We start from the raw sequence: 18,801 nt of genomic DNA, 5'->3' as shown, positions 1-18,801 counted from the left end.
ACCTGTTCCAGGCTGTCTGGCATCCAAGGTGCAAGAGCATCAGGGCGCCACAGGTTTGGTGAGAAGATGCCTTGTCCACCCTTGACATGGCGTGAGGACAGGGCAACCCAAGTCCTGCTTGGTTAAAGATAATCTGATTGCCCTCAGGGTGCGGGCATAAAGCAGGGTTTCCACTTTGGGTTCAACAAACTGCTCTGTGCATGCTCAGAGCCTCCTTGCTGGCGATGCTTTACTGGACGTACGTTGGAGAATAAAGAGCTTTTGCAAAGGAATGGACTGGGGCTTTAAAAGTGCGAAGGGAGAAAACTTAGCTCCTGACAGACTCTGAGGGGGCTCACCTGAGAGAGAGAAGGCAGGAGGCAATCTCCAAAACGCTCGAGCTGGCGGGTCAAATTTGGTCCCCTGGGAAAATGCAGTGTGGGAAGGAAACACAGGGAGGTGGAGACCGCCTTGGCCATTCCTTCTGCTCTGCACAGGATGCTGGGAAACCTCCGAGCTTGGAGGCTTCCAGGCATCTCGACCCCTTAGCCTGACGTGCCTGATTCTGCCTAATCTTGGAAGCTAAGCAGGATCTGGCATGGTTGGAATCTGGATGGGTGACTTGAATGTTGTGATCTGCCCAGAGAGCTTTGGCTATGCATGAGGAGGAGGAGGAGGATGACGATGACGAGTCCCAGTGCCTGCTTCTGGGATTCTTACTGGATTCACTGGATACATACGGAGAGGAGTGCTCCATCTCCACACCACTCCCATGTTGCAGCCACTCCTCACCCAATGCTATGTTGGACTGTATTAACAGAAGGATCACTTCCAAAAGATGTGAAGTGCTAGTTCCCCTCTGCTCAGCACTGGTTAGGCCTCATCCAGAGTCCTGTGACCAGTTCTGGGCACCACGGTTTAAGAAAGGCACAGACAAGCTGGAAAGGGTTTAGAGGGGGGCAACAAGGGTGATCCGGGGATTGGAGAAAAAGCCCTATGAGGAGAGAGAACTGGGCTTGCTTAGCCTCTAGAAGAGAAACTTGAAGGGAGATAGCACTCTTCGAGTATTTGAAGGGTTGTCACAAAGGATAGGATCTCTCCTTGATCATCCCGGAGTGCAAGACACAGAATGAAGGGCACAAGTTACAGGAAGCCAGATTCTGGCTGGCCATCAGGAAGAACTTCCTGACTGCTAGAGCAGTACAGCAAAGGAAGCCATGGCCAAGATGGGTTGTGGGTTCCCCCACACTGGAGGCATCCAAGATGCAACTGGACAGCCATCTGAGAGGGGCGGTTTAACTGGGAGTCCTGCACTGAGCAGGGGGTTGTCTGTGAAGTCCTTAAAGGCCCCTTCCAAGTGTACTATTCTAAGATTCTATGACCCTGTATATATGGATAAGGAAAGTCCAAAGATGAGAACCTTCCATTCCTGCGGAGGTGTCCCAAACGATCCAGGACCAGGATTTTTCCAGGCTCCTGGATTGCATGGATCGCCTTCCTGGCTACAAGAGACTCTCGGACTGTTGTCCTCTGTGTGTACAGGGAGGCAGAAAAACCTGAGGGTTGTTGCAGGTCTTGAGTCCCCTAGGAAGAAATTATTCTCCCTTTCTCATAATCCCAGAACCCAAAGGGGTCACCTCATGAAGCTGAGTGGCGGAAGGTTCAAGGAATGTTTTCCTCACACAGAAAACCTAGCAGCCATCTAATCTTGGGTCTACCAGGAGAGCAAAAGCTCAATATAAGTTGTGTAAACTTTACAAAGTATTGAGAGGTACATACTCCAAGAATTGCTTTGGGCCAGAGCTGTAAACTGTGCTAAAATGAGAGGGCAACAAATGCCTTTCATGGGCTGTGGCTTAGGATTCCTGCCGTTAACCCCCAGATGGGGATGTTTTTCAGCCTCATCAATCATTTTAAAACTGCTGCAACTACAGTGCCATCTCCTATGGAAAGCTTTGCCCTCCCTAGGAAAATATGAGCCTTGAGTTGTGAATGCCTCTTCAAGCTGCAGCTATCTAGAAAAGCTGGTGGGAACATGCAAAAAAATGCAACTCAAATGATGGAGGGGCTGCAGCAACTCCCCTTTGAGGCAAGTTTATGACAATTGGTTTTGTTTTTTTTTTTTAGCTTGTGGGAAAAAAGGGCAAGGAAAGAAAGCATGATAGATAGACCACAAGAATAATGTGGTGTTTGGTTAAGAGCATGGGACTGGGACTCAGATGATCAGGGTTCTAGTTCCCGCTTGGCCATGGAGCCAACTGGGTGACTTTGGGCCAGTCACAGACTCTCAGCCCAACCTACCTCACAGGGTTGTTGTTGTGGGAATAAGATGGAGGAGGAGATGTAAGCTGCCTTGAGCCCTTTGAGGAAAAAGGCAGAATATAAATTGGTAAATAAATAAATAGGCTTTTTACCAAAGGGATTCTGTGTGCACATATGTATTGTTGTCATTTGGTTTCAATGTCACCATGTCAGCAGAATTTATATAAGTTTTATTGACAGAAAAGTATTAAAAGTATTCAACTCCCCCTCCCCCGCATCCAACAAAAGATCTCGATTTTAAAACAGAATGAAGCTGTTCAGAAGTGGTTCCCCTTTTCTTCTAAGGGGCTTGTCCTTCCTAACAGACACCAGTCCTAGAAACTGTGCCAAGGTTGTTGTTTCAAAATTCTAAGGACACACCTCATCCTAAGGGATGTGGATGGCTTGGCAGTTCCCGTTTTCGACTAAAAGTAGTGACTGGAAGTGAGGCAAGCTGGGGGGAGTACAAACTGGAAAGCGGCTGCCCCCTCCCAGGAGCCATGTGTCTGTCACCCAAGGGTGAGTCTTACATGGAAGCCACAGAAATAAAGCAATGGAGAATCCTTTCCTTTGCCAGCCAGATCGTCCTCTTCTTGCCATCTCGGACGTTTCCCTCATGCCGGGCAGTAACAACAACACTGCTTCCTGTGGGAACTGTTCAGAGCTTCCCCCAGCCCACCCCTCGGACATGAATTGCATCCTCTCCAAAGCTCAACCACTGCACTTTTCTGACAAAATTCTCCATATGCTCAAGGAAGCCACCACACGGCTGTCCCGTGTGAGTTCCCTCATATCGGTTAAACAAACCTGTCAGAGAGAAGCTTCTCCCCAGTTAAAGGCACCTGAATATTTTATCCTTTGCATGGGTTCTCAAAGTGCCCTCTCCGAAGCTATTCTCATACCAGGGATTTTTGTGCAGTCAGTGTGTGATCTCTGTTGTCTCTTTAAGCTTCAGCAGCTGAAGCATTTCTCAAACTCAGAACATACCTATAGCTTCTTTTCAGTATGAATTCTCTGGTGACATATCAAAATGCCACTCTGACTAAAGCTTTTCCCACACTGAGAACATTTGTATGGTTTTTCCCCTGTATGAGTCCTCTGATGCTTCTTCAGAGTTTCACTTCGAGTGAATCTTTTCCCACACTGCGAACATTCATAGGGTTTCTCTCCAGTATGAGTTCTTTGATGGCTCATCAATGCTGCACTTTGCCTGAAACTTTTCCCACAGTGAGAACATTTGTAGGGTTTCTCTCCAGTGTGGATTCTTTGGTGTTTCTTCAAAGTTTCACTCCGACTGAAGCTTCTCCCACACTCAGGACATTTGTAAGGTTTCTCTCCAGTATGAATTCTCTGGTGACACTTCAAGGCTCCACTTTGCCGGAAGGTTTTCCCACACTGAAGACATTTGTAAGGTTTCTCTCCAGTATGAACTCCCTGGTGACTTGCTAACGCTGGTCTAAAAGTTAAGATTTTCCAACTCTCAGGACAGTCTGTTTTTTTCTCTCCTGTTACGGGTCTCTGCTTGTAGGAGTGTAAATTCTGCCGGAGGCTTTCCTCTGACACAAGATGTTTGTCATAATCTTCCCAGGTATGTATCGTATCCAGTTCCGATGCACAATGATACCTTCTACCATGCTTGGAGAGGAAGGGCATTATATCACTTCTGTGTAATTTGGAAGGCTGGCTAATCCCAGCCGTAAGACCTTTGATGAGCTCCGTGGATCCATTCTCCCTTGTCATCAGCTGCTTTCCCTGCTCCGCTTTGGACTCATTCCCTTCCTCATGGATCACAGCCGTGTCCGGCACATTTGCTTGGCGAATCTGTGGGGCTGTCCTGGCTGTTTCCTCTGGCTCCTTTCTTCCAAACTGGGAATCCTCCGTTTTGAGCTGACTCTCCTTCTGGTCACCTAAGAAACAGAAAGAGGAATTTTCCCATGTGCTCTCCAGTGAATCCTTTTCAAGTTGCTGGTAACCTCCTTTTCACCTCTGATATTTCTCTGTCTGCTAGATCTAGATACCTGCTATCTCTATGGTCATGCTTCTCTTTTTATTTGGGTTGTGATTTTGAAAGAGGCACTTTTTAGAGGCAAATTACTTCATTAATGATCATTATTACGAAAGGGACTGATAGAAACATTGCCATTATATTCCTAACTGTCACATATTTTCCCTCCCAGGTGACATTTGTCTGAACTCATTAGTAAAGGAGGCTTGAAAACTGACTCCAATTGCTTATGTTACTTGCTTAAGTTTTGACGTTTACAAGAGCTGAGCAAAAGGACATTTTGGAGGGCTTTCCTTCCTTGGGTTACTATAAGTCAGAGATTACTTGATGGCATGTAACAACAAAAGTTCTGAAAAGTTTAATGTGCTATTGTATTTTATTTTGCAATTCCCATTTATTTATTTTTTGTTTATTTGGACAACTTATATGCCGCCCCATTCGCATAAGCCTCGGGGCGGCTTCCAATCCATAAAGAAATACACTAATAGAAATACGTAAAATATTGGAGACACCCTGGTAAAAAAAATTTAAACTCAATAAATAAAATCAACAATTAAAATAACGTTTAAATAAAGAGGTCTTGGCCTGGCGCCAAAAAGCAAATAATGACGGCGTCAGGCGGACCTCTCTGGGGAGCGCGTTCTGTAAGCTGGGCGCCACCGCAGAGAAAGCCCTCCTCCGGGTACTCACCCTCCTAATATCTTTTAAACTTGCTTGCGGAGAGAAAAGACATGATGCATTATAAAGAATGCATAGTGTGAAGGAAGTGGATTAAAGGATGGGTTTCTTTTTCACACACTGCTAGCACGTGGGTGCAGTTCTATGCATGTTTATTCCTTATAATTATAATAATATCCTGGTTTTTTTTCTTTTTGTGAGAAACCCAAGGCGGCTTCTATAGCTTCATTTTATCTTCACAACAACCCTGTGAGGTGGGTAAGGCTGAGCATGATTCACTGGCCCAAAGTCACCCAGTGAGCTTCACAACTGAGAGAGGACTAGAACCCGGATCTCCCGGCTTCCCAGTCCGGTATTGCAACCCCAACACCACCACTGAGATGCATCCCTGATGGCCACTTCTTCCCTAAGTCTTCCCAATGTTTAAATATTCCTTGTGTCCTAATATCCAAGAATCTTCTCACCACTGAAGTAATAAGGAAAGGAATAAAAGCTATCATATGTAATACATACAAAATATGTATTCTATATTTGGAAGAAGGCAGGTCTTTCTGCCTCTCCACACCTTCCGAGGCTACAAATAACTCAACTGGTCCTGAGCAGAGGAGCCCCTTACCCAAAGCGTCTGTGTTTCTGCCATCCTCTGGCAAGACTTGCCAGACGATCGTCTGTTGGCCAGACTGGGCCAAACTCTGCTTGACCAGTTGCAGAGAGAGGCTAGTTTCCTTGGGATCCATCGGTTCCTGCAGGCAGGAAAAAAGAAGTCACCAATTCCGTGGCAGATGAATGGAGCACTGACACACCCATCCCAGTCTGAATGATGCATTTTACAAGGCTCTACGGATAAATATTCAGCGGAACAAATAAAAAGAAGCAACTCTCCCTCCACTCTGCCATGGTGCCCATGAATGTACGTGACGGGGGGAGGGGGGCTGCAGTCTGCTCCCATGAAAATATCCCAAAAGAATCCAGACCAGCTTCTCCTCAGGAACTCTGATGCAGAACTATACCTTTGTACCACTTCCTCTGGCTGCATTGCCAACTGGGAAGGGGCCTGGTCTTGCCGCATCATTTTTTAAAAAAATTTTATGCACGTGCTACCCCTTTCCCCAGGAAAAGCCATCCTGGAGGGCAAAAGCTCCCGCTCCCACTGCCTGCCAGGCAGCCAGTCAGGTCTGAGCCCATCCTCCCCAAGGGCATCCTGAAGTCATTGGCTGGTTGGCGAGTCAAACCAGCCAATCGGATGACTTGTGGCTGTGCCATGTGGCCAGTTCAAAAGCGGCCAAGCCTCGACCCGGGTTCAAGGCATTGCCGTCAGCGCTGCTCCACCTGGCATCTTTTCTTCCTGCCCACATTAATTGCGCTGGTATGTCATGACCAGCCCTTCTGTGTTTGCTTCTGCAATTTGCTCTGACGGACCCAAACTTAACTGGTGTTATTTCTTTACTTACGGGGTGACGCTTTGGAGGAGACCGTTCCCCTCTTACTTTTGTGGTTGAGCCTTAAGCATTTCCCCCTCACACATTAATTTTTAAAACTGCATCTCCATGGGAGGCGGAGGGCATTTAAAATCTTCTCTCTCTTTGTGGGTGGGCATTCTTCATTTCCCCTGCAAGCTGTAGTGGTATGTGGCAGAAGGATGCATTTTTGCCTGTGCCAATGCATGCAAATTGACTGCATTTGCATGGAGCGCTAAACCATGCTGCAAGGATTCTGCACAGAGCGGTTTCTTTCCAGGATGAGGCTGGCAGACGATGGTGAGGTTTCCATGGTTTCCACCTTCCTGCCTTGGTCCTTCCACTGGTGGCACATATCCCATCGGCCACCATGGCTGAAGTTCAATTCCAGGGTGCGCCACTCCTGCCTACCTTCGCTGCCTCTTCCGCATTGGTCTCCCTGTGGAGCCTGGATGGCTAGAGTGGCTCCTGCAATGGCCACTCTTTCCACTGGACTTTATGGTAGCCATAAACTGCACTTACAGGTTCAGACAACCAAATAAACCATGGTGGTGTGTGAAAATCATTCAGCAAACCATTGTTTCTCTCTGTAGTTCCATGGAAACCAAACATACCACACAGTTAACGCTGAGACAGGGTTTTAAAAATTTAATTCATTAACTTCATTTTTATACTGTGAACAGCCAAAAGGTGCTCTGGGTGTCAAAAGGTTCTGGGTTTGGACAACTCCACCGGGCATAGCATGGAAACCACCATGACTTGTCGTTACTTGTAGAACCTGGTCACCGTCTGCAATAGGATGACTCTATTTCTCATCCAGGCTTACCAACTGGCAGTATCAATGTGGCCGAAAAACATTTCTCTTGTCTCTGGCTGCCTGGAAGGAAATGCATGCATACTGCTTGCTCTCCAACTCTTTTCTCGGGATTTCCTCAGCCAATGCCCACTGTGGCCAATATCCACGCCTTTAAAAGCTCCTCTGCCTCTGTCTATGGCCTACACAGTCACAACTTTACAAGCTTCATCTCTTGTGACCACACGGCTCCATCTCTGGCAGCCCGCCTTACACCCCACCATTTATTCATTCATCTGAAATTATTTATTTAATTTATATGCCACCCTGCTAGCTAGAGGCTTACAACATATTCACAAATATTACAGTCGTGTTGAAGGCAGTTGCAACATGGAACAGGCCGTTTCCACCCTGGATGCAGTCCGTTACTCAGGTACGGGTGCTCTTTCAGCCTCTGTGTACTTGTTTAAGATGAGCACAACCCGGGGAGTGGAGTCTGCTGCCAAAGGAACCAAGCGTGTGGCGTCATGTCATAGTTTCCATGCTACCCTGATTCCCCCAGAACATCACGTACCTCTTTCACACCAGTTTGGACCATTTCCTGTCCTTCAGGAGGAAGCGCCAAACGGGCATGGCTTGGACATTGGATTGTACTACCTGCAAAGGACAGAAGGAAGCTTTTAGGGGAAGCCATCTGCCCCTTCATCTTTAGGATGCCGCACTTACTATTAACCTTATGTACAACCAGCCTTCCCCAACCTGGTGGCCTTTAAAGACATTTGGACTGCAACTCCCAGAATTCCCATCCAGCAGGGCCACTGACTGGGAATTCTGGGTACTGCAGTCCCAATGTGTCTGGAAGGCACAAGGTTGGGGAAGGTTGATGTACACCATAATTTATGAGTTTGTTACACCCTGAAAAGGGAACCCACAAGGTAGAAAAATTGAAACATGTAAAGCAATAGCAAAATAATTTTTTTAGAAAAAGAAGAATAATTACAACATTGCATCATGAGAACTGGTGCAGCGTAATGGTTTGAGTGCTGGCCTGGGGACCTCAGAGATCTGGGGCTCCCTGCATGGCTCTCGGCCAGTCACTCACTCTCAGCCTAACCTACCCCACAGGGTTGTTGTTGTGAGCATAAAATGGAGGGAAGGAGGACTATGTAAGCCACCCAGGGTTCCTTGCAAGAGGAAAAAAAGGTGGGATATCAGTGCTATGTGACAATAGCAATAGGATCCTGCCCAAAATTGTAGAATTTCTTTGAGAAATTCTCTGAACAGCCCAGAAGTGAATCCTTGATGAGGAGTGGAGAGATCGTGTGGAGTAGTGGTCAGAGTATTGGACTGGGGTCTCAGGAGATCTGGGTTCAAATCCCCACTCTGCCAGGAAGTTTACTTTGGTGACTTGAGGCCAGTCACAAACTCTCAGCTTAACCAACCTCACAGGGTTGTTGTTTGGTGAGGATAAAATGGAAAGGGGAGGAATATGTCCTGTGTTCCTTGCAAAAGAAAAAAAGGCAGAACATAAATGCAATGTCATAACAATAGTAAATCATCTTCCTCAACAGTGAGTAGAATTACAAAGCTATTCCAAAGCCAGGCAAGAAAACTGTAGGGAATTTTGGTGCAGGGAAGATGTGATTCAGAAGTGGGGAAGGATGCTCAGTTTCTCAATAAAGACTCATCTCTGCAGTTGCTGAAGGAACAGCATCCCTACCTCCCACTGCACCTTTCCATCCTTCAGGAAGGTGGCCAGAAACTCTCGCTCGGTATTCCTTGCTCAGCCTTGTTCCTACCCAGTTTCTTTCCACCAAGGCGAGGGCATCAGTGGCCCTCCCAGTGTTGCTGGTCTGAATTCAGCTCCCATCAGCCCCTGGGAGCTCGGCCCATAGACAGCAATCCTGTGAATGACAGTCCAACCGTAGCCGGAGGGCGGCCGTTTCCCCAACCCTGCATCTCACCATGGAGATGAAGCGCCCCTCAGAACTCTGTGTAGCTTCACGATGAGACGGAAAAGGCAGGTTGCTTACCTGTAACTGATGTTCTTCGAGTGGCCATCTGTGCAGTCACACATATGGGTGCTGCGCCTGCGCAGTGCCTAGGCCAGAAGATTAAAAAGCTAACGGTTTTTGGCGGGAAAACTCCGCTCCCCTCCCCCTTCGTGGTATAAATAGAGTGGAGTGTCCGCCATTTTGTTCAGTCTTGAAGACCGAATGTTCGCCCTCTACAGGTTAAGAATAAAATTAGTTGCAAACGGCATTGAGCCCCAACGGTACCGATGCAAAGTATAGTATGGTACCGAGAACAATATCCACTCACCGGCATATACCATCGGTACCGATGCGAATTACAGCGTGGTACCGAGGCAGTATGTAATGATGGACACCGAATGGGGCCGGTGGGTGGGTTGTGTGACTGCACAGATGGCCACTCGAAGAACATCAGTTACAGGTAAGCAACCTGCCTTTCTTCTTCGTGGCCTCTGTGCATCACACGTATGGGTGATTAGCAAGCTTACCCAACTCGGAGGAGGGAGGTGTCGTCAGTGAAGAACGGACGAAAGAACAGCTCTGCCGAAAGAGCAGTCCTGCCTGGCGCGCACATCAAGCCGATAGTGCTTGGCGAAAGTGCATGGCCCTGACCACGTTGCAGCTTTACAGATATCTTGGAGCGGGACCCCAGCGGCAAAGGCGGACGAAGTCACAACAGCTCATGTGGAGTGACTCCTGGGGGTAACAGGTAAGTCTATTTTTGATAGTTGATAGGCCAGGACAAAAGACTGGGTGATCCAGTGCGACAGCCTTTGAGGTGTGACTGGAAGTCCTTTGTCATGTTCGGAGTACTTAACAAAGAGTCTGTTCCTATGACGGAGGGATTCCGTATAGGAGCGATAGAAAGCCAGGCAGCGGCGAACATCAAGGGTATGTAGAGCCCGCTCTATTGGATTCGATGGCGCTGGAAAGAAGGCTGGCAGAACGATATCTTGACTCAAGTGGAATGGTGTAGCCACTTTAGGAAGAAAGGAAGAATCCATACGAAGAACGACCTTTTCCTTATGGAAATTAAGATATGGAGGGTCTATGCGGAGAGCAGAAAGTTCGCTTGCTCTCCGAGCTGATGTCACCGCTATGAGGAAAGCTGTTTTCCAGGACACCAGGCATAGGTCGACAGTCGCCAGTGGCTCAAACGGAGATTTGGTAAGTGCTTGGAGTACGACCGAAAGGCTCCAGGTTGGCATAGGCGGGTGAATAGAAGGGTGTAGGTTCTGTAACCCCCGAAGGAAACGTCAAAGTAGAGGTTGAGAGAAAACTGAAATCCCTTGAAGCGCACCACGATAGTGTGAAATAGCGGCTACATAAACTTTAATGGATGACAGTTTCAGTCCCAAATGATAAAGTTCCAAGAGAAATTGTAAAATATTGTTAACTGAGGCCATTCCAGGAGAAAAAGAATGGCGTTCTGCAGAGGAGGAAAATCTCTTCCATTTAGCCGCATAAGAGCGACGAGTGGACGGTCTTAGAGCAGATGTGAGAATTGCCTGAATTTCCTGGTCAACAGTCACCGGTAGTGAAGCAGTTGTCGTCGAAACCGACCTAGGGGCCGTCGGTACAGGGGAGTGAATACATTCCGGTAGAGGTTCGGATGTCATTGGTACCGACGCAGCAGAATGACTCAAGTGATCCGCCATGCTGTCAACCTCAAGGCAGTCAGATCCGGATGTTGGATCGCTCTGTTTTGCTGTGTTAATAGCTGAGGAATAGATGGGAGGCAAAGAAACATCCCTTTGGACAGACGAAGAAGGGTGGCGAACCACGGTTGTCTTGGCCACCATGGAGTTATTATTATTCCTGTGGCATTCTCTTGAGATATCTTTGCTATCACTTTCGTTAGAAGTGGAATTGGGGGAAATGCATAAAAGGCTATGTTGTCCCAGGGGATCATAAGGGCATCTCCCATCGATCCCAATCCTATGCCTGCCCTGGAACAGTACAGGGCACACACTCTGGTGTCGCAAGTGGCAAACAAGCCCAAGTCCGGATAGCCCCGCAGATGGAAGAGGTCGTGGCATATTTGTCTGTCCATCTCCCATTCGTGCGTTGTTGACATATGTCTGCTCAACATGTCTGCTTCGGTGTTGTCGGTCCCTGCGAGGTGGACTGCTAGAAGCATAATGTCCCTCGGTATGCACCAGTCCCAAATGGCCATTGAGAGACGTGCTAAAGGTGGCGATTTTGTGCTGCCCTGTTTGTTGATGTAGAAGACAGCCGGTATGTTGTCCGATGCAATCTGGACAACTTGTTGGCATAGGACAGTCTCGAAAGCCCTTAGGGCGTTGAAAATCGCCTGTAGTTCGAGGACATTGATGTGCTTCCTTGCTTCCCGTCAGTTCCAAGTTCCCTGAACCTGAAGGTCCGCACATGTTGCGCCCCATCCCAGTAGCGACGCATCTGTATACAGGGTCTTCGTTGGATGAGGTGTTCGGAACGGGACACCGACAGACAGGTTGCTCAGAATGGTCCACCAAATTAGAGTGTCGAGTATTACAGACGGAATTCGGATCAGTTTGTTGGGAGAATCTCGCTGTGGGCAAAACGACGTGTTGAAAAACAGCTGCATGGTCCGCATCCGTAGTCTGGCATACGGGACAATGGCAACTGTAGCAGCCATGTGCCCCAATAGTCTCTGAATGGATATAGCCGGAACCGTTCCTAGCGTTCGGAGTCGATGGATGTGGGCACATAAGGTAGCGCGACGGTCCGGAGAGAGGAAAGCTCTTTCCCGTGTGGAGTCGAGATGTGCCCTGATAAAGTCGATGTGTGCACATACTGGTGCCATACACTTTGTAAAAACTTGAGGTGCGGTGGCCAGGCCAAAGGGTAGCACAGCATATTCGAACAAGTCGAGCCCAACAGTGAAACGCAGGAAACGTCTATGTGAAGGATGGATAGCAATATGAAAATAAGCATCCTTCAAATCTAAGGAGGCAAGCCAATCCTCTCTCTTCAGTAATGGAAAAATACTCTGTAAAGTGGTCATCCGAAACTTTTTTGTTTTGATGTATTTGTTAAGATTCCGTAAGTCCAAAATTGGACCAAGACCACCGTCTCTTTTCGGGACCGTGAAGTATCTGGAGTAGAATCCGTGCAATCCCTCTGAGCGGGATAGTTGTTGAATCGCGCCCTTGCAAAGCAACTGAGAGACTTCTTCGCACAGTACCGATGAAGAAGATGTAAATTGAATCGGACACGGTGGAGGGACGACATCGAATTCTATCCTATATCAGAACTGAATGATAGACAACACCCACCTATCAGATGTAATGGACTCCCAAATGGTGAGTCGGCCCTGGAGCCGGTCCCCAAAAGGGAGAGGGAAAGGTGGTGTGGGGAGAGAGAGAATGGTTCGCCCGGACCGTCAATGTGGACGTTTGTCAGCGTCGAAGTGCCGCCGGCCCTGGGGGAAACGTTGCTGCGGCTGTTGTCTTCGCCGTTGCTGTCTTTGTTGGTAGTATTGCCGAGGGTGGAATTGTGGATGGTAAGAGGAACGAGGCCCTTGCCATTTACGCCTCTGTTGAGGAAGCTCCATGCGGCGCGCGGTCATATGTGATTCGTGTATCGCTTTTAACTTGCGCTTGGTTTTCTGATGGAATAACCCAGTACCGTCGAATGGCATGTCCTCGATCCTCCGTTTCATCTCATCAGGGAAACTGCAATTACGAAGCTATGCATGTCGGCGCAGCGAGATGGCATTCATGAGAGCTCTCGAATTGGTATCTACATGATGTCGTGCGGTAGATAATTGCTGCACTGCTACCTGCATAGCTTCCTTGATGAATACCCTGGCAAGCTCGGCTTGGCGGTCTGGAAGGGAGGAAGCAACGTTATCCAGTTTTTGCATAATAAAATACTGGTAACATGCCAGTGTTGCTTCATAGTTCGATATGCGCATGCCAAGTCCAGAGGCCGCATAGACTCAGCGGGTGAGCATATTGATCTTCCTCCCTTCCTTGTCGCGAGGGGCTATGTGTCCCCTGGACTCCCTGCCCTGGGAGGATTCGACAACAACAGAGTTCAGGCGTGGATGATGAATCAGGAACGGAATGTCGTCCTCCAGAACTCTGTACATGGTCTCATACCAACGGGAGGTCGCTTGCGGTTGGGCCGGTTCATCCCAGGGTTGGACCATAGCCTGCCGAAGTGTGGTAATAAGCGGCAGGACTATGGCCGCAGACTGTTCTCCCTCACAACATCATAGAAGCGATCCGTGGATGGGCCCGGCTGTTGACTAGCCTCAATCTCTAGTGAACGGACGAGGCGGGACATGAGCTCCGTAAAGGAGACATGTGGCTCATGGGGCGACGCCGGTCCTTGGGAGGCGACTGCTACATCGGGGGATGTAGAGTCAACCTCGGATTTGTCCGAATCCGGATAATAAAGTGGACGGTCGCTCGAAGACGACGTTTCTGGGGAGGTTGGACGTCCCCTCTCCACATGCCTGGCCGTCAAAGGCGAATCTCTGGGGGCTGATGGAGACGCACGATCCCGAGGGTAGTACAAATAAGACTGATAGCCACCCCAGTCTGGGAAGGCACCATATCCGTGCATCCTCCAGTTGTCACCCCTGTGTTCGGACGAGCGGCTGCGGCGCCTTGGAGGAGAAGGTGACTCCACAGGTGGCTCAGTCGTGGGCACTGGAGTCGGAGACCGTTCCCTCGGTGGGGAGTCTCTAATCTCGCCATCAGAGATAGACTCCCGAAGCGGCTCCTCCACTTGTTGGGTTGGCACGCTCTCAGGCCGAATGAGAGGCCTGGGGGATCCCGGCGGTGTTACCTGCATAGTAAGTTGCAGGTCCGGTCCCAAAGGGGTCGGTACCGTGGTGGCGGACGGTACCAAAAAAACAGATGAACCTGAGCCCCGGTGTTTGGGGCGATCGGGTTTCTTGGTCTTGTGAGCAGGTTTATCTACCTTCTCCTTCCTCGGAACTTTACGAGCGGAAGGCTTATCCGACCCCGTGTGCTTGCGCTTCTCCCGTTTTTTGGCTGGGGAAGAAGGCAGCACCTGGGTCTCCGCTGGAGTAGTGCCTTCAGCTGAAGGACGCTCCGGAGGAGCGGTGGAAGCGGGACGCTTCGGAGGAGCGCTCACAGTTGGGGTGGAGCGTGGAGGAGGCGGTGTGGCTGAAGAGGAACCAGGCCGTAAGAGCAGTTGGTCCGACTGCATCAAGGCCTGGTCCCAGAGGAGCTTGCGGAGACGGTTCTCCCTGTTCTTCCATGCTTGCTTGGTAAAGGCCAAGCAATGGCCGCACTTGTCAGTTCTATGCCCCTCGCCAAGGCAGAGGAGGCATAGATCATGCGGATCCGCATGCGGTGCATTTGCAAAAGGCCGCTCGCTGCACCATCGCGGAAAAAGAAGAAAAGATGACAGGATAGAGGGTAAGATAGCATTTTTGGTTTTTTTGTTTGTTTGTTTGTTTTTGAGAAGAAGAAAAAGAGAGGGATAAAGGCAAAAGGAACAGTAAGGACTCAAGATCTTAGCGAAGACGTTAACAGGCACGAGGCACAGCGAACGGCGGTCGCAAAGACTGAACAAAATGGCAGACACTCCACTCTATTTATATCACGAAGGGGGAGGGGAGCGGAGTTTTCCCGCCAAAAACCGTTAGCTTTTTAATCTTCCGGCCTAGGCACTGCGCAGGCGCAGCACCCATGTGTGTGATGCACAGAGGCCACGACGAAGAACAGACCGTTGTTCTTGGCATGTGTTTCAAGGCCAGGGAGACTCGGACTCTTCAGAGTGGGAGGAGGAGGAAGAGCCCTGGGAATCAGGGCCTCCAGAAGTTGAGGTGGAAGAGGCAGGAAGGTTTCTCTCTCCAGGTGTTCAAGCAGACCCTAAGAACAGCCAGAACCTGCAACTGCCAGGAGGCTGAGTGGGGCAGGGGGCAGAGGACCTGTGTGTTGTCATAGTTATGATTCCTTTGTTTTTGGTTTTCTGCTTTTTGTAAGCTGTCCAGAGACTTTTAATATTGCGGCAGCATATGACAACTTTAAATAAGTAAATGAAATAAAAATTGGGCAAGCCTAATATGATCCTTCACCCCATGATGTGGCATCGGGAGAGAAGTGCTGGCCAACTAGAAGGGCAGCATGCTGCTAAGAGGCTGGCCCACTTCCAGAAGGGGTGGATTTCAGGATTACTCAAAAAGCTGGTTTCCAGAGGTTGTTTCTACTGTGGGTTCAACAAACCACTCTGTGCATGCTCAGAGACTCTTTCTTTGCTGATTATGCTTTGCTGCAGCTTCCCCTAACCTTGTGCCTTCCAGGTACATTTGGACTGCAACACCCAGAATTCCCAGTCAATGGCCCTGCTGGATAAGAATTCTGGGAGTTGTGGTATAAATGCCTTCAGACCACAGGTTGGGGAAGGCAGTTTTCCCTGCATGTACGCTGGAGAATAAAGCCTTTTTCTTCCCAAAGAAAGGACTGTGCTTTTGAGAGCACAAGGGGGGAACTCAGCTCCCAAACTCTGCTTTGATGCAACAGCTCAGGAGATTCAAACATTTCAATCCTCTCACTGAAGAGCTGCTAAAATATTGTTCTAGGGAGCTCAAATCATGGCAAAAAGGTCAGAAACACAAGGTTTAGTTGATCAGCTTCCCTTCATAGTTAGCTGCAGTTGCCAAAATCTCCTCATCCAGAAGACCAATACGACAGGGCAGGAAGCTGGCCTCACTTTCTAATCTAGTCAGCAGAAATTCAATAAACACAAGAGAAAGAGAGCAATAAATAGCTCAGCGCATCCTTACCTGGCATGTTGCTCTCCACATCACTTCCCTGCATGACTTCTCTGTAAATCCGCGTCTTTGCAACATCCAGGGATGCTCTGTCTGCCTCCAAGGGAGCGACACACGCCTCCTTCAGGGGCAACTGAAACCAGAAAAAGAATCTCACTCAGAACAGAATATTTGGAGTGCTCTCCCCAAGGAGATTCGCCTGGCACCTTCTTTATACTCTTTTTGGTGCCAGGCAAAGACCTTCCTTTTTAAAAATCATTTTAATAGTTGATGCCACCATACCTTTGAAGGTTCTGTATTTTTATCTCTATTTTATTAGCACCGTATTTTTAAATTGTTCTTAGTTTTATTGTGGTTTTTTATCTTATGATTGTGAGCCACCCAGAGGTGCTGTGGCACAATAGGCGGCATACAAATGTTTTAAACAAACAAACAAACAGAAGGAAAAGTCTGCAGGAGAAGGTGAGACGGTTCCTTTGGCTGGGTTCAGGCAGCACAATAATTCACCCTCCAGGTCTGAGAATGCGTCCTGAGCTCCGAAACACAGAGCATCCAATGCAAAGAAGGAAGAGTGTCATCTCCTTACACCTTCCACTTTGCATTTTTGCTCTGTCGTTGCATGCTGTCACGTCGGTTCCAAGTTTCGGCAACCGTACGGTTGAAGCCCCTCCAAAACATCTTGTCCTCCACACCCTAGGGGCTCAGCTCCTCTAAATCCAAGGCTGCAGCTTCTTTTATGGAGCTGATCCAACTTATATTTGGGCTTTCTCCTCTTCTTCTTCTTCTGCCCTTGGCCTTCCCTAGCATGACTGTCTTCTCCAGGGAGTCTCGCCTTCCCACGATGCGCCCAAGGAACAACAGGCTCAGTTTGGCCAGTTTTACCTCTACAGCAAGCTCTGGCTTGACTGGAGCTAGGGGCACTTTGGCTTGATGGCCATTTTTGGTTGCCTACCAGGGCCACTTCAGAGGGTGGGGGAAGGAGGGTGGAGCATTGCCGGGAGACCTGGCATGGTCATCGCCTTCCTTCCCCCTTCAGTCCCTTCCTGAGATCAGCTTCCTGATCCTTCTGCACTGTGATGTTGCGAGCAGAGAATCAGAGTACAGATTAGCAGCTCCAAAGTCAGAGCTCTGTTTCCAACCCTGAACAGTAGGAAAAATTCTTAGAGATTGGTCATTAAGCGATGGTCATGGTAATGCTTCTTTGTTATTCACCAAATAGTTTTGTTTTGCATGTTTTACTGTATTTTATTGCTGCTTTTAATGTGTAATATGTTATGGTTTTTATTATGTTTTATTGTGTTTTTATCTCGTGTTGTAAGCTGCCCAGAGGTGCCGTGGCACAAACGGGTGGCGTACAAATGTTTTAAATAAATAAATAAACCATCGCACTTGGTTTTGGAAAGGAACTATCTTAAATCGCATTGTACAGATAGTAAATATTCCAATCTATGTTGGAGATATGCCTGTGGAGTTGGTACATATTTTTGTATGTGGTGAGAATGGGAATATATAATTAAGTTTTGGAAAGAGTTTTTTAAAGAAGGTAGTAAAATATTAAGTTTAAATATTGAACTATGTCCTGAGATTGCATTACGCTTGGTATTTGGTAAAAAAAATTGAGTTGGAATAATAAAATATTGATAACACATTTAACAACAGCTGTGAGATTAATTATAGCCAAGAACTGGAACATAAAATATGATTATCAATTGTGTGATTGTTGTAAAGAAGTTTGGAATATAGCTATTAATGATAAATTAACTTGAGATATTAAAGTGAAAAAGGGTATATAAAAATAGTAATTTAAATGAGATTTGGAGCGCATTTATTTAATGTTTGTTGAAAAAGGGAAAGGATTTGAACCTTTATGAGAGTCATTGCAATTTTGGAAGTGTGAAATTTCTTGGAAAAAAAAATTGAATTTTCAACATGTATCCAATGGTCCCAATGATGGGCTACAGTTTTTTAAATGAATTATTTCAATTGTATGCTTAATGGTTAATGCCATGTTTTCATTTTAATTGTGCATTTTTTAAAAAAAATATTTTATATTGAAAAATTAATTTAAAATGTAAAAAGGAAAGAACTATCTTGCCATAAAGTGTATTTGATAAATCTGTGGAACCACTGATAAATTGGCAAACATGTATACTAGGATGTGATAAAAATGAATGAGTATAATTGTTCAAACACAATATTTATTTTTTATTTTTTCGATTTGTATCCTGCCTTTTTCCTACAAAGGGCTCAAGGCAGCTTACATCATTCTTCTCCTCCATCTTACCCCACAACAAGAACCCTGTGAGGTAGGTTGGGAGAGACTGTGACTGGCCCAAAGTCACCCAATTGGCTCCATGGCTGAGTGGGGACTAGAACCCAGGTCGTCTGAGTCCCAGTCCCATGCTCTTAACCACTACACCACACTGGCTCTCTATTTACTACGTCAAAACATTTTGCACCAGGGCAGGGTACAGCTATATTAATTGAAATATATTTATTTATGGAAGTATAAGGTTGATGTACAAAGACAGGCATTGTCTGTAGCAATGCAGCAAATTTGGAATGGCATTCATTGGATGAAGTAGGGCTGCTTGGGAAGGTTGCAGGCTTTCCTGTGTGTTATCATTTTAAACTGAATGACCGAAGATTATTCCAATGCCCAAATTCACACTCCACCACCTTTAAAAGTTCCTTGGGAACCCTCACCTGCCACGTCCTTGTCTCAGACACTTGTTGACTCATCAGGAAGTCCTCCGCCAGGGCCACCGCCTGGGAACAGGAGTCCGGCCCTCCCGCTC

The 18,801-nt window shown here is 47.6% G+C and overlaps 1 protein-coding gene across 1 annotated transcript in view; it reads right to left on the bottom strand.

The window, feature by feature from the left end:
• Positions 1–2,401: 2,401 nt before the first annotated feature.
• LOC123035059 overlaps positions 2,402–18,801 on the bottom strand; it is a 37,182-nt gene continuing 20,782 nt past the window's right edge. The window contains 5 exon segments of the mRNA XM_044452900.1: positions 2,402–4,187; positions 5,580–5,706; positions 7,788–7,870; positions 16,016–16,136; positions 18,710–18,801. The exon segment at positions 18,710–18,801 is cut by the window's right edge and continues 107 nt beyond it. Of these exon segments, the coding sequence (XP_044308835.1) occupies positions 3,268–4,187; positions 5,580–5,706; positions 7,788–7,870; positions 16,016–16,136; positions 18,710–18,801 (1,343 nt within the window). The 3' untranslated portion in view covers positions 2,402–3,267.

This window comes from Varanus komodoensis, unplaced genomic scaffold (assembly GCF_004798865.1).
Source record: "Varanus komodoensis strain SLA01 unplaced genomic scaffold, ASM479886v1 scaffold76, whole genome shotgun sequence".
Taxonomy (NCBI): domain Eukaryota; kingdom Metazoa; phylum Chordata; class Lepidosauria; order Squamata; family Varanidae; genus Varanus; species Varanus komodoensis.
Note: the sequence above shows the minus strand (reverse complement) of the source record. Positions and strands in the feature narration are given on the sequence as shown.